General features: G+C 39.1%; 1 protein-coding gene across 1 annotated transcript in view; it reads right to left on the reverse strand.

Moving 5' to 3' along the window:
* The window catches only part of GFM1 (G elongation factor mitochondrial 1), a 1,399,365-nt gene that overhangs the window by 468,919 nt on the left and 913,433 nt on the right, over positions 1 to 17,013 (reverse strand). The window contains 2 exon segments of the mRNA XM_044070477.1: positions 5,428 to 5,439; positions 16,090 to 16,172. Of these exon segments, the coding sequence (XP_043926412.1) occupies positions 5,428 to 5,439; positions 16,090 to 16,172 (95 nt within the window).

Consider the following 17,013-nt stretch of genomic DNA (forward strand, 5'->3'; position numbering starts at 1 on the left):
TTTTCACAAATGCCAGATGTTGAAGAAGAATGTCCTTGTTCTCAGCTTGAATGAGACAGTCGTCCAAGTAAGGATATATTTGTATTCCTCCTTGTCTGCAGAATGCAATTACTGGTGCCAGGCACTTTGTAAAGACCCTGGGCGCAGCCAAAGGGCAGTGCAGAGAATTGGTAATGCATTGAACCAGACATGAATCTTAGGTATCTTCTGCATGATTGTCTGATTGGAACATGCAGGTATGCCTCTTTTAGGTGTAAAGTCACAAGCCAAGCATTCTTGCCCAGCATGGGCAGAAGCTGCTGCAAAGTCAACATTTTGAATTTTGGAATATCCAGGAAAGTGTTCAAAATAGATAGGTCCAGTATCGGCCTCCAGGCCTTGTCCTTTCTGGGTGCCAAGAACAGTCCTGAGTAAAATCCTTGTCCCTGCTCTTGCTCTGGTACTTGTTGAATGGCCCCCATGTCCAAGAGGGATGAGACTTGTTTTTTTGCCTCTGCCCATTGATTTTTTGGCAGATCTGGCCAGCCGTTTGCCTTTGGTAGAGTATGGAAGTGGAACTTGTAGCCTTGTGACACTATGTTTAGAACCCACTTGTCCTGGGTTATGATGTGCCAATTTTGAGCAAAAAGTGCTAATTTTCCCCCTAAGGGTGCTGCCAGAAGATAAGTGCGTGGTGCCGGGAAGTCATTGGGACTGTTTTCTGTATGTTTGTGATCTATCTTCTCCAGCTTTGGAGGTAGAAGCACCCCATTGCTTGGGCCTATAAGGACCTTGCGCCTGGGATCTGCCCCTAGGGCATCTGGGTCTGCCCCTTTGAGGTCTGTCTGACACAGGAAAGGACCAATTTTTTGTAGGCCAGTGTCTACTAAACCTGGGTGGCTGTACCTGTAAAAAAATCTTTGACAGTTTGCATAGATTTAGCTTTGTCCTCCATTTTCTTTAACACCTCTTCTGCCTTAACACCAAACAAAGTATCATGCTGTAAAGGTGCATCTAGTAATTTAACTTTAACATGATCAGGCAGATTTTGTTCCTTTAACCAAGCATGCCTCCTAATTACAGAACCCGTAACTGCGGCCCTGCAGGAGGCCTCCAAAGAATCAAAACCACATTGCAAAGTATGCTTTCCAACTTGTTCAGCTGCATGCAATAAATCCTGCATTTCCTTGTTTTCTGCACATTCAGAATTTAACATTTTCTGTTTAAGCAATCCCATGACATGTTGCTGATACTTAAGCATATGAAATTGACAGTTTAAGGCCATTATTGCCAAATTTGCAGAGGTGTAAACCTTTTTTCCAGATCTATCAAGTGCCCTTGAATCTCTGTCAGAGGGGGTTGGGTTTTTTGCAGTGGAAGCCTTAACCCCCTTTGGACCCTGTGATATAGTTTCTGGGTCAGCAGCAGGGTTTTTAAAAAGAAATTTGTGTGAGTCAGGAACCCTGTAATATCTGTCAGGCTTAACAGGAGCTGGGGGTAAGGAGTCAGGGGTCAGACTAGACTCCTAAAACATATCATCTACAATGTCTAACACAGGTGGAATGGCTAGAGGCCTGTGCTGAGGTAGTAATAGGAAATCCCTGAGCCTCTTTTTAGATTCTGAAAAATCTTGGCTCTCCCAGTGGAAATGCTCCCTTCATGGTGTGCAAGGTTTCCCCAAAGGAATAGTCCTCAGGAGGAGATGCTGAAGGTATAGATTCTTCAGCATCAGAATCCTCATAGGGGGGGAAGAGAATATTCATGTTCAGAAGAGGAATCAGAAGAAATAGAAACCTGATCTGAAGAATCATAGTCAGTGTCTTGCCTAGGCCTCTTATCAGGAGGGGGATGGGAACCCCCTGATCAAGGTAATCAAATCTTCAGCCATTTTGAACATCTGTTTTTTGGGCATAGAGGACTGTCCACATGGCTCTTGAGTTTGTTTCCTTTCTTTAGAAGGTGCTTTAGTCTTTGCCTTTGAAGCCGAAGTCATTTTAATGTAAAGATGTTTAGGTCTGAATACACCCTCAGAAGCTGGTACCTGCTCATCGGCTCTGGACCCATCTGAGGGATTAGCGTCCGAGCCTCCAATACCTTGAGTATCCAGCAGCATGGTCGACTCCATGTGGGAGTTGGTAGCGGCCAGCGACTCTAAAGTAGCGGGTGTCAGGGGCTGCAAAAGTGCCTAACTGAGAACCAGTGAACCAACGACTGGCTTAGGAGAAGCTTCGTCGTCAGTTTTGGGCCTCGGTTGTTTTTCTCTATCCTTTGCATTTTTTGTAAACTCCGGTAGTCGGATGGCTATCCGATGACATTTCAGGATAATTAAATCGGCGTCCAAAAAAGTTTAAAGCAAAATCATACCAACGCTTAATAGTGCATTGGTTAAATCTAGCACAGAATCGACAACCAGAAACGTTGTGATCAGGGCCTAGGCAAGGAATACAGTAAGAATGAAAATCCTTATGAGGTATTTTCTTCCCACAAGAAATACAGTTACTAACTTTTTCTGACATCAGACTGGAGCAAGAAAAAGTGTTTCCCCAATGGGGTACTTAGCTTTATTGAAGACTTCGGATCTGACACTCAAATACGAAAATCCCAGGAGTCGGCTGACCGGCACTTGTGAACTGCTTTTGCTTCGGGCACTGCGCGGCAAGAAAGACTGAAGAAAATGGCGTCAGCTGCTGCTTTTATACCCCTGACTACCTGACGTCAGGGAAGGGGCGACAGCAGCCGATGCAGGACCCAAGACTTTGGAATTCAGGACGGCTGAGGGCAACCTGCCAGCAGGATTACCCAAATGTAATGACTGCAACAGTGAAACACGAAGAACATCAGGCAAGAGCACAAAATCTTCCTTGAGGGGCAGTTTACCACCGGCAATGGCTCAGAGGCCAAAGAGAGCCATGGTAGATTCTAAAGCTGAGTGGGTCTTTGGCTGTAATCTAGCCTCCAGCTCCCTTTCCCTTTTCTCTTCTTGTAACTGCCCGGACAATTCACAGCACGCTCCTTCCTATAAACATGGAGCTATGCCTTAAACTTGTCTATATGTCATGTGCAGGCAATGTGACTAAGTGCTGGCACTTGATGCAGCTGACTGGTCTGCCTCAACCATAAGAAATAAAACCAGCTCCTGTACGAGTCCTGCCTTGCAACCTGATGACTACAAGAACACTTCAACATTTTATATTTATTCAGTGCTGAACAGTAGGAGATTAATCCCCATACTTCATGTCTTCTAAGCCAGAATTTTGCATCCTGAAAGCTCAAAAACTTTATACTGACAACACACTGCAAGATCTGCAATATCTGATAAATGATGTGAGCCGCAAAAAATGTAAAATATAAAAGTTCTTCAGTATACAATGGGCTACACACAGTGGTGGTAGTATCAAAGCTCTCTGTGTACATGCTGATATACTGCAGTTTTATGAGAAAAATGTCATTTTATATAGAGGCAAATGTCATTTGTACAAGTCCAACTTAACTGTACATCAATTACCAAACTCCTTCCTCTCCCCCAATAATTGGGACATACTTATCTCACAACTTCAACTTCACCCTAAAAAGGTCATCACCGCAATTGTGATCTATATTCCACCTGGTAATACACCTGCTAGCCTTGAAGACTTCTTATCCTGGTGTTCTTCCACATACTCACAAGAAATCCTTATTCTGGGGGATTTCAACCTAGATTGGTTCACCTGCATATCAGAACCACCAAGTAATCTAATGGGTGGCCTAATGGTTAAGGTGTTTGCCTTACAAACACAAGATGCAGGGTTTGAGTCTCACAAGGGATAATTGGCTAGGCTTAAAATGGCTCGCAAGGGTATTTAGCTTAGTACTTTATTTATTTTTATTTTATTTTTATCTATTTTTATTTATCATTTGTTGACCGGGAAAGTCCAACTAGGTTCCACAGAGCCTGTTTTCAGCGGAGGCCTGGGGAGAAATGCTCCAGATGCATGTTGTTGGAATGTGGGAGGAAGAGGAGTACCCGGAGAAACCCGGGAGAACACACACAGGGAGAACATGCAAACCCCACACAGAAGGCACCCAGCCGAATCGAAGAACTGGAGAACCTGAGGCTGTGCTGTGAGGCTAACTGCGCTCCACACTGTGTCGCTAATCTATGAATCTAAATCTCCATGGCTACCAGCAGCTAGTCCAAATTCCAACTAGATGTGATAAAAAATTTAAAAGGGAATCCATCCTTGACTGGGTCGTAACTAACAACCCCACATTGTACTCCCACACAGGCAGTTTCCCAGACACATTAAGTGACCACAACATAATATACTTTATATGTAGTAGAACAAGCATATGCAAAATCACTATCTATATATCCAGTAGGAACACAAAAAAATTATCTCTTGAGGTCCTCAATACTTTACTCTCTAACTGTGACTGGACCACCCTAAAACCCTCACACTTGACCAGGCTGTAGCATATTTCAACAAAACATTTCTACAACACCTATACACTGTTGCTTCATTGCGCAAAATCAAGGTTAAAACCTCTACAAACCCCTGGCTCAGTAAAGAAACCACACAAATCCTCAAGTCCAGAGACACTGCCAGGCTTTACTATATAAAAAAACAAAGAAACACAAAGCCTAACTAAGTACCAAGAACTGCACAAAAAAATGCATTAGGCTGGACAAATAAATCCTACTACACGACATTACAAACTAAATACCAACACAACCCCCCAAAATTTTGGAAAAATGTAAACCAGCTCCTACAATCCACCCAAAAGGCTACTCCGAAACGAACCACCCCTGACACTAAAGTTCCCATCGAAACACAATTTAACTCCCACTTTGTGAACTCAATTCTATCCTTAGTATCACAGGACAGTTCCTTACTCACTATCCCCCCAAACACAAACAACACTAATACAAGTTTTACCCTCAAAACAGTTTCCACCACTTCAATCAAAAGCATGCACTCCAAACTAAAAACCTCATCAACAGCAGCCAACCTACTCCCCAGGTATTTCTTGAAACTCACAGCAGATGCTATTGCTGTCCCAATCTCCACTCTCATAAACAGATCAATTGTTGAAAACTATGTGCCCAAACTCTGGAAAATATCCTATGTTACACGCATACATAAAGGTGGGACCTCCACTGAACTTAATAACTACAGACCCATTGCTTTACTCTCCACCCTGGCCAAAATCCTAGAAAAATGCATCCATACCCAGATGTTAAAATATCTCCTAGACAGCAACATCCTGTCACCTACTCAGCATGGTTTCAGACCTGCTCATAGTACTACTACAGCCCTCCTCTGCTTCACAGACACAGTAAACCATCTCAAAAATGAAGGCCTGCAGGTGTCAACTCTTTTTTGGATATGTCCAAAGCATTTGACACAGTCTTACGCCAAATCCTGTTAAACAAACAAACCAATATCACCTATCAAGTTCCACTCTTACCTGGTTCCAAAGCTACTTAACTGACAGGTACCAAGCTGTGAAATGGGAAAATTATCTCTCTCCTCAGCTGCCCATAACTATAGGAGTCCCACAGGGTTCTATCTTAGGACCACTACTATTCGCAATCTTCACAAATGACCTCCATACCTCCACACAGCATGCATCTATCATTCAATATGCAGATGACACTACCTTAATCTGTGCTGCACAAAACATTCCCACCCTCCTGCAAACAACTCAACTAGCATTTGCTGACATTGAAAACTACCTTACCAAAGCCCAGCTTATCCTCAATCCAAAGAAAACACAGTTTATGATTATAACCAGTTCTAACAAAAACACTGATAACAGTCAATTCATTATCTACTCCACAAATGCTACTCCAGTCGCTCCAGTGGCACAGGCTAAGCTATTGGGAATAACCATAGACTCCCACCTAAAATTTGATAGTCATCTCAACTTGACTATTAAAAAAGTACATGCCAAACTGGGATCACTCTACAGTATCAAACCATTTCTTACCAACAACACAAGTTCAGCCATTGCTCGCTCCCAACTTCTATCCACCCTACTCTATGCATCTCCCATTCTGACTAATCTCAACAAAACTGAACTAAGCAAACTGGAAGCCTGCTATAACAGAATTACCCACTTTGCTGCAAATTGCTCATATAGAACTCATCACTGTACTGCTTTGAGACAGCTCCACTGGCTTGAACTGCCCAATCTCCTAACCTACAATCAGCTCTGCCTCTGTCATTCAATCTATTACCTCTCCAATAAGTGTCCTGCCCTCAAAAACATAGTATATCACTCAGCCAAAAGGCCTCTTAGATCATCAGGCAAACTACTACTAGAAGTCACCAACAACTACAATAGCTTTGGAGATGCACTATATAGTAGTTCAGTGGCTAAAAAATGGAAATCTGTCCCCACTAGCATTCAAAACATATCATCCAAAGCCTCCTTTAAAGACCTTATCCGGCGACATCTCAAGCAAAGTTGGCAGTGCCATGATTTCTCCCCAGGCTAGTGAAAGCAGATAAGGTACACATACTAAACCTAGAGTACTTGATAATGGTTTTCAATCTTACTCACAAACACTGGCTAATCTACAATGTATGTACTGTAACTGTGTACTATGTATGTATTCTACCTATGTTCCAAATTTCAGCTGTACACCACAAATCTATTAATTACCTTTATTTTTAAATTAATATTTTTTGTTTGTTCTCTCCACTGTAACTGTTGATGTGCTCCATACCACTGTAAAAACATGTCTTTTGTAATTTTTGTGTATACTAATCATGTCTAAATAATTAAATGTATCTGTAATTTTTCTATGTGGAGCTTTTCTCCCTGGGCCTCTGCTGAAAAAGGGCCTTTTCGGCTCAGTCAGACACCCCCAGTTAACAAATGTAAAATAAAAAATAAAAAAAAATTTTAATTGCCAACAATTACTAGTGTTATGGTCAAACAAAGGATTATATCTCTGGAAGTGAGCAGGATAGATCCAGTATATCTGTGGACAATTATTCATGGATCTGAGAGCTTTCCAATGATGTCTGACAATAGGAGGTAATGTACCGTTACTTTTATGATACAAAAGAATCCATGCAAATCAGGCATACAATATTTTCACAGTACTTCAAAACAATATTCATCTACAAAACCATGCATGTTAAATGGCAAGTGTCAGTGTCAACACTGTGTCCCTTAATGTTTTGTGTAATAGGCCATCATCTGTTCCTCTATAGATTACACAGCCTAGGTGAACTTAATGTGGTTACGAAAATATAGCTAGTAGTCATAAGTCTTTTAATATAAAAGCATGTATATTGCATAATGTCTTCACATTATCCATCAGGTTTTAATGCATTTTTTACGACTACTCGCTGTTAGCATATACTATCCCCAGCATGATAGTAGTGTACTCTGGTTTTGCATTATTAATATAATGATGCAAAATTTCTTATTTTTTTATAACTTTTTCCAAACACTCCTTAACTTCAGCTCTTACATCCCATGATGAGCACTTTACTGTTTATGCTTAGCGAATCATGTCAACTTGTAGATTCCAATTTGCTACTTCAGTTGTAGGTATGTTTATGTACGAGGACTTCAGAAATTAGACTTTGAAAGCACATTGATGAGCATACTTATATCAGGAGTATAAGAAGTCTCCTGTAAGGAAGAGTATACTCTTACAAGATACACAGGAACTCTGCTTTGTCAATGTGTATACTCTTGCAGGAAGCAATAAATGCAAAACATTTCTAGTGATGCATATTAAAAGCCAGATCTGAAATGTGTGAGATGCAAGAGCACAAAGTCCTAGCCTGGTGCAAGGAAGTCAGACAGACAGAGTTGGAGGAGCAGAGTACACACTCCAGAATACAGAAGGTACAGATCTAAAAAGAAATGAGATGAAGTGAATTTCAGGATAAAAAACTCTTTGGTGAAGAAAGATCTACTAATTCTGAAGAAAACTACACCTTCTTTTTACTGTACCATTACAGCTTCTTCTTTTTTCATGTTCCATGGCATAGGTGCCGTCTCCTCTCTCAAACCAAATCCCCACTAAAGCTGCGGGCCAGTATTCTACACTCGGTATCTGTATGGTAACATACAATGAATGTAAAACAAATTTAAAGTGGCTCCTAACTACAAGCATACATTTCCCTACTTCCAGGATGGCCGCACATTGAGTAACAGCTTATTTCTAGCTCTCCCAGTGTGAAAACAGAAACTCAACAGAGAAGGCCAGTAGACTTGTGTTTATGGGTAAATTTCAGGAACTGGCTAGTAAGCGCACTGCCTGGACACGAGGAATAAAGAAATACAGAAGGCCTGGAAGAAAATCAGCTACAAAAAGTAAAGAAGAAACACCGACTGCGGAAAGTTCTGCAGCTGTTCAGCAAAAAGCAATACAACCTTCAGACGTAACTTCCAACAACCTACAGGAATATATAAGGCAACTGCATACAGACGTGGTAAAAATAAACAAACCACTGATGCTGTATATCGACACAAACAACAAAAGGCTGGAAAAAATGAAATAAGCTTTAAACAGATATTCAGATGAGATGATAAAGCTGCAAAAATCAGATGTTGAAATGAAGAAAAGGCTGGCTGAATATGAGACTGCTCAGGAAGACAGGTTTCAAAAAATAATAGAATTAGAGGACACAGCCCATAGGGAAAACTTGACATTTTCAGCTATACCAGAGAAGCTGAAAGAAAGAGAGTGCATTAATTTTATGAAAGAACAAATAAGCAACTGGACTGGTACTTTACAACAGGAGTTGTTAGCTAAAAGGGCACATCGTGTGTATGGTCCAAACATGGCTATAAGAAAGCAACCTAGACCTTTAATAGTAAAGATGCAATCCTACCAGCAGAAGGAGTTGATTCTAACAAAACGGTGGCAGAAGGACAAAGTACTAAAAGTGAGAGACAGCAGAGTGTTTGTGGAGAATGATTACTCACTGTACACCAGACAAAAGAGGAGCAAATTTATTCCACTATTCAGGGAATGTCGAGATGCAGGTATGAGATTCAAACTGCTGTACTCAGCTGTCTTCAAGGTATTCTTCTATGGAGGGACAAAATAATTTTTTGATGAAGTACATGCTAAGGAGGAAATGCAAAAGTTTGTCCAACAAAAAGTAATCTGTGAAACAGAAACAGATTCTGCTTCTTGTCGTTCTGGTAATAAAGACCACAAAGGGACTGCACCTGTGAAACCTTTTCAAAATTTTCAACGGAAATGTTGGAGAGAAGGAAGGGAGCACAAGAGTTGACTAGAAGAATCGAGAGTACACTGGAAATGAAGCAGAAACAGGATTTTGCAAATGAACAGTAACAAATCCAGTAAATTAATATGGGATTACACTGCAATAATTATATTTGCAAAATATGACAGAACAAAAAAATCTGGAAATATTGACATTTTTTCAGAATTTGTTCGACTTGTGGGGGACTCTAATGCATATGCCCTATTTCATGCCACTAATGTTTGGAAAAGTGCTTTGGGGAGGGGAAAAGGAGGAAGAAAGTTAAATGTATGTAAAGATTTTTTTTTTTCTTAAATAGTACTAATTTTGTGGCATGTGGTTTTCGTTACTCACTATAAAGTTTTTTTCAATTATTTTTAAGCATAATGGGGATAAGTAAATAGGTGCTAATGTTCTTTTTTTCTTTTCCTTCTCCCTTTTTCTCTTTCGTCTTGTTCAGTTTTAAGAAATGCAGGCACTGCAATGTAAAAAAAAAAAAGCCTGGTTAAAAAGCATGACAAAAGAAAAATTAATGTGCTTTTTCTCATTCTTGCATGGGGGAATGACTGGATTAAAGGCCTTAGGCTGATTTAGTAACAAGTTTTAACAGAGAGCAAATAAATTATAAAGAACATTGAATATTATGAGGCTTTTTTCTAGCAAATACATGTATGCTCAGTAGCAATTCTGCAGCTGATCTTCATGTTTCCATGGAAACAATCTGCTAAAGGGAAACTGGCTGCCTGGTTCTTATGTCTCCATGAAGATAATCTGATAAAGAGAAACTGGTTACATTCTGGTGGAAAGTGACTGGCTGAGGGCAAAAAAGAAAAGAGAAATTGGCTAAGAGATAATGTTCTCTGAAAACATTCAGGGGGTTTTCCCCAAGATAGATAATGCTCTCTGAAAGCATCCAAGACTTACCAAAGGTAGTTAATATTCTATGAAAGCATTCAATGTTTTTCCCAGCTGGGAGAGCAACCAATCAGCATTTAGTAGAAGCACAGGCTGCATCTTAGTATGGATAACCTTTCTTTTAGGTTAACTAAAGTTTGTCCATGTGGCTGTCAGTTTGGGACTTTTGTTCCTATTAGGAGGGTAAAACTTCCATACTTGAAGGTGTACACAGTTTTGTGTGTTAGTATTAAGTTAATAGGTTTTATGGGGGTATTGGGGTGTGTGTCTGTTTTTTTTTTTTGTTTGAGGACTTTCAATAAAACAAAAAGTTTTATAAGATGTAACATAGGCTCAAATGGATATAACAAGTAACAACTGTATAAAAGTTCAACCTGCCAAACAGTGTATGCATGCAATACAAATGCCGGAACTAAACACTTTACAGAAAACGTGTTATACATAAAAGGTGGGCATAACAACTTTTTAATACAATGATGCGTTCTCTAATGTCTTTAAATGTAAATGGCCTCACAGATAAATATAAAAAAGAAATAATAGTGAACTATATTAAAACACAAAGTGCAAATAGCCATGTTACAGGAGACACACTTAGAAAGAACTGAACATACGAATTGACAAAGAAAGGTTTTCAGGATGGTTATTCAGCAGAACACCTGGGACAAAAGAAAAGATGAGTACTTATATTAATTGCAAGAGGAGCCCCAACAGTGATAGAACAAAATAAAAAATATAACAATGGCTGATTTACAGTGCTAAGGGGCTACTGACAAGGGAGGAGGATTACACTGGCATGTATTTACATTCCAACTAAAACTGCTATAATGGAGCTTAAGAAAATTCTGGGAGAAATGATCAGTTTTTCAGCAAGGAATATTAATTATAGGTGGTGACCGGAATTTGACTTGCAGCAATGAAGATGTGTATGGGGGGCCCAGAAGGGAGAATATAACAAAGGAGAGTAGATTTTTGAAGAAATGTATGAATATATTTGGCATGGATGATGTGAATTCAGTAACAAGAGTTCGGATTGAATTTACATATTACTGCCCAAGATGTAAAAAAATGGGCAATGCTAGACAGAATTTATATTTCACAGGAACATGTGCATTTAATTGAAGGCCTTGATACTCACCCAATAACTATTTCAGATCATGCACCAATAATGGCTAAAACAAAAGCACAGGGTAATGAAATAAAAATGAAACATTGGTGCTTTTCCATCTATCTGTTGGGAAGAAGTTAAGGAATGGGTAGTGGAGATTATTCAGGAGCTCTTAGAGAGGACAGACATTTCTTCTGAAAATATAGCTGTGGAGTGGGATAAAATTAAGGTGGAGTTTAAAAACAGGGTGGAAATAAAAGAAAGGTAGTTATGGTTAAGAAGAAACAAACATTATTTAGAGGGACATACAAATGTTAAAGTATTGCAGAATAGGGGGAATCTCACAGAACAAGAAGAGGATCAACTGCAGAATGCTAGACAGAAAATAAGGGATTATCTCGATAACATGCATGAGTTTAGAAAGGTAGCTATTAAGCAACTTTTTTTGATGATAACGCTACAGCACAAAAATGTTTAGCACAATGAACCAGGCAGCAGAAAGTATAAAGGGCTATCACAAAACTTAGGGAGCGTGAAACAAGGAAGATAACAAGAGATCCTGTAGAGGTATTAGAAATATTTCGGAAATTTTATGAAAGTCTCTATAAAGCAGAGACATATGAAAATCAAGAAAAGATACAAATGGAAATGTTTATGGAAGAATTAAATATACCAGTTAGAGGTAGATGAGGCAGCTACTAACGGTTAGGACAGGAGGAGATGAGATAAAAATTGTGATGCATAACCAATCTAAAAGAAAGTCCCCAGGAACAGATGGTTCTCCCTGTGTAGCTTTGGAAGTTAGGAGGAAAAAAATGATAAAGATCTGGAAGGTTTTGTTTAACAGCATTTTAGGAGAAGTACCAATGTCCTGGAAAAAAGCAGTGGTAGCTGTAATACCTATACAGGGGTAAAGATCCAGTTTCATATAGGCCCACTTCAATACTAAACCATGATTATAAAAATGTTCATGTCTATAATGGCTAAATGGCAAAAGTAATGCCAAAACTGATAGATATGGATCAATCTGGTTTTGTGGAGGGGAGGCAAAAATTTGACAACATTAACAGAACACTGATGATCCAGAGGGAAGCAGAATGCAAGAAAATACCATTGTTGTTGGTGGGCCTTGGTGTAAAGAAAGTGTTTGACAGAGTAAGCTGTGACTTTATGAGCTGGGCAATGGAAGCATTTGGATTTCTTAAAAAAATCATAAGGTTGATTAGGAGGATATATGAGGGGATCAGAGGTAAAACTTAAACTAGGTGGGGTCTTCCCTGATAATTTCTATTTCTGCTTGAGCAGAGGAACCAGGCAGGGGTATCCTACTTCCCCTTTATTATTTGCATGACATTTAGAACCACTGGCAAAGAAAATAAGGGACTTAGAAGTTCAAAGATATAACTGGTATGGTAGTCAAGAAAAGCTGGCTTTATTTGCAGATGATATTATTTAATACCTGACAAAACCAGAAAGAGACAGTGTTGTGGAACATTTCAAGACAGTTTCACATCTTTTCAGGATACAAAAATGAATTAAGCTAAACCAAAGCCAATAGCGGTAAATTATGTACCCACACACAAATTATTTATGGGGACAGGATAAAATGAACATGGATTAAAATGATTCTAGTGTGGCAGCTAAGGCTATATGGGAAGAGACTAAACAAAAGATAATAAAAAATGAAAGAATGGAAACTTTGTTATATGGATATGGATAACAAAATACAAGCAGCTAAAATGTTTTTAGTCCCTTTAGTATTAGGTCATGCATATTTTTATCAAACAGAGGAGAAATTGTGGATAGCAATTAATAAAGAGCTGAAGGATTTTATCTGGGAGGAGAAGACAGCAAAAGTCAAGTGGGATAACCTGACTCTTCTACTGGAACGGGGTGGACTGAGTTTATCCAATTTGAAGCCGTATTTCAGAGTTACACAGTTAAGACTCCTATACATAGCACAAGCAGAAAACTACATTTCAAAGTGGAAAGGGATGATGATGAAATGGGGGGAGGCTCAAGAAACAAGGAGAGGCTGGGATGTTGGATGCAGGCCTTTAAGGAGAATAACAATAATCACACAGAATATTATATCTGTAAAGCAGCAGAAAGTATTCTAAGAACTAAGTCAACATGGGATTGGAGTAAGGAGATTCTGCAGATAGGGATGACTGCAACAAGGGATATAGACAATAGGCAAGGGGGGGCTGGAATTTATCGGGGAAAACTGCTAAAGGAACCAGGGTATTCGGAGCAAATAACTACAGAGGGAAAGATAAAAGAATGGGAAGATGCCAAGGATTTATTTGGACTGCAGTTAAGAGACTGCCTTCTCTATCAGGGATTTATATCAGAGTACGGACAAAGAGAAAGAGATAGGTGGGTCCTAAATGAAAGACCAGCACTGGTAGAGTTTTTAGTCCATTAAAAAAGGAATAATTAGTACAGCATATAAAATATTGCATGATAACTATAAGAATCAATCAGAGGTGGTTAGAAAGTATTGGGAAGAGAGACTGGATAAGCAACTCACAAAGAAACAATGGAAGGATATATGTACATCTATCAAATATGCAACAAAATCTAGAAGATGTAGAATTTTTGCCTGGAAATGTTTGCATAGATATTTCTATACCCCAAGTAGACTCCAGAGAATTTTTCCTCAGGCAGACAGCAAATGTTGGAGGTGTGATGGAGAACAAAGAGGTAATTGGGAACATATTTTCTGGGAGTATGGTGAACTGGCTAAGAATTCCCTGCGGGATGCAATGTCAGAGATGCTGGGTGGGCAGATTGGTCTGACAAGGGAGATGATTTTTCTGAGCTGTGATACACAATTGGAATTGCCTAGGCATGGTAAGGCCTTGCTGTGTCTAATAATGGTGGCTGCCAAAAAACGCAATTACTAGAAAAATGAACTCAAAATCTAAACCAACTATACTAGAAGTGGCGAATATAGTAAAAGAGATAAAACACCTGGAACTGAGATGTTTAGAAAAGGGTATGAGCAAACTACATAGGAAAAAAATTAACTGTGGGAACAGTACATACAAGAGAGGCATGAGGTTTAAAAGGCAGCAGAACTTAAATGAGCTATGTAATGTTTGCCTGAAAAAGACAGGGTAGATTACAAGTGATGTATAATGTTTGCAACTGGGAGTGTGTCACTATGGTTTGTGATGTAAAATGTTTGCAACTAGGATTGTGTTTGTGTGGTTTGTTTACATTTGTATACATGTATGATTGCCTGTGGTTAAATATAGCAATAACCCACGCCTGGGTGTGGGTAATGCTGGACTTACCCACGGTTGGTGTGGTTTGGTCAGGAGGGTGAAGCCCGAGTGGCCAAACAAAGCCAACCGTGGGTAAATCCAGCATTACCCACACCCAGAAGTGGGTTATTGTTATTATACAATGACATTATTTAAGAAAAAAATAATTACTTTTCTTAAATAATGGCATTATATAATGCCTCCTTACTGCCCTTCCACAGCTGTCTGGTATTCTGCGGCAGTTCTGATGTACTGCGCATGCGTATGCCTACTCAGTACATCAGAGCTGTGGGCAAAAGCAATGTTGAAAGCAAGATCTCCGCTGCTTTTTACAAACTGTTTTGCTATGTTAAATGGGTTTAACATAGCGAGACAGCTTTAAAAAAGCAACGGAAAATCTCTGTTGCTTTTTTAAAGCTGTCTCGCTATGTTAAACCCATTTAACATAGCGAGACAGTTTTGAAAAGAGCAATGGAGAAAGCAAAATCTCCATTGCTTTTTACAAAACTGTCTCCCTATGTTAAAGGAGTTTGACATAGTGAGACAGCTTTAAAAAAGCAACGGAGAATCTCTGTTGCTTTTTTTAAAGCTGTCACACTACGTTAAACTCGTTTAACATAGCAAAACAATATGAAGCAATGGAGATCTTGCGTTGTCCTTTGCTTAAAAAAAGAGTTATAGTAATGGAAAAAATCCGGGCGACTGGACCTATTTTCCATTACTATAACTGATTTACAATGTGCACGCTGACCAATCAGCGTGCACGTTTTTGAATATTAATTGGGGGTCGTTGTATAATAAAGATGTTTCTTGTTAAAAAAAGGCAGGAATTGAATAATTTATGTAATGTTGCTTAGGTTATATGATACATAGCAATATATGTGAAGTGAAATGTTTATGTTAATTGTAGTGTGATTATTTTTATATGAATGTAAATTTGCCTATGTCATAAGTGATAACTCAATAAAGGTGTTTGGGAAAAAAAAACAAGCGTACATTTCTCTAACCATATGATCAATGTCATAGTAATGAAAAGCTAAGAATGTGTCATAGAAGCAAAGCATTATTTACAAAAGGGCTGAAGTTCAGTGTCAAACTGACTAGGTATTCAACAGACAAAACTATTTCTACCAAAACAGGCACATAAATGCGAGAATGATTTCAAATTAATATGTAGTATCCATTTTGTTTTGTACTTTTAGATCTAACGTAGGACAACACATTATACTGCAAAAAATCACTAAGTCAGACAGCTGTCACTAAGTAAACCAAGAGAAACTGAAGTTGGACGTTCAGAAAATACCACTTCCTCCCATCAACCAGAGAGACTGGTTAAGTGAGAGCTGCATACTTTAGGAAGGATAGAGTTAAAGGAACCTCAACCTATATCTTCCGGTCTGTATCTGACAGTTCTTTGCCCGTTTACAGCACTGGGATGCGGCCCACGAAGGCAGGACTAAAACATTAACAGCACAGATAACAGCAGCAAACTAAATCTTGGCAGTGGACCAAGGCTTTAGCTATAATTAAAATTCATGTATTAAGTACACTTTACCTGACCCCTAATATGTCACGCAAAATAAGTTCTACTTACGATACAGGTGAAGATATAGTTTCTCTAAATGCCACTTTTGGTTTCCCCATCACACAAGAGCAGTTGTATTCACGCTCCAGTCTCTAAAACAGAAATAAAAGCTACATTAAGACAAATGAAAAGTAGGTATAATTAGATAAGTTTTAATACAGTGAAAAAATAGAATATCCCTTTGGCAAGTCAATAACTTTAAAAATTGGTGGACAGATTATGTGTAGCAAACTACAAAGGAAATTTCTGTTCTGCCCTCATATGAGTTTCCACCAGGCTAGTAATACTTTCAACTTTTTTTTCAGTGCCCAACTTCAGAATTACTCGCTGATCACTCCCATGCACTGCTTCTGGGGAGGTCAGGAGAAGAAATCACTTGTCCGTACACCTTTATTGCTGCTTAGTTCTGCTTCTGTGTACATATAATAGATAAAAAAACATTCTCAGCATATGCTCAGTGATGCATATTTCAACTTTCAGCCCGACATGCTATCGTTCTATTTCTGGAACCACATAAGACAACTTTCTCAAACATTAGGAGGTCAGACCAACTTTTAACAGATCTTGAAACATTTCCTTGGACATGGAGGACAGTCTACATATAGATACTCATTACCTGTCACCCATCTGACTCAAGGACAACCTGGGAAACCAGGGATAACCTCCATATCCTGGGCACTGGGTGACAGAAAGCAGTCACAATTGGCACAGACTTGACAATGGTGATAAAAACTGTCCAAAGCCAACAGAACTGTCACTAGTGACACAGAGTAGTCAACAGACATACAGATTAGATGCTAATGGAGGTAAATGTTGGTGCAATTTGCTGGTTTAGACTTAACACTATGATAATGTAGTATTCAACTAGCCTGAACAAAAGGTAGTTTTGCACCTTAAAAAGGAAAATGGAGATGGTCTTGATGATACAGCTAA

The sequence above is a fragment of the Protopterus annectens genome, chromosome 4.part1 (genome assembly GCF_019279795.1).
Source record: "Protopterus annectens isolate FY-2018-M chromosome 4.part1, PAN1.0, whole genome shotgun sequence".
In the NCBI taxonomy this organism is placed as follows: Eukaryota; Metazoa; Chordata; order Ceratodontiformes; family Protopteridae; genus Protopterus; species Protopterus annectens.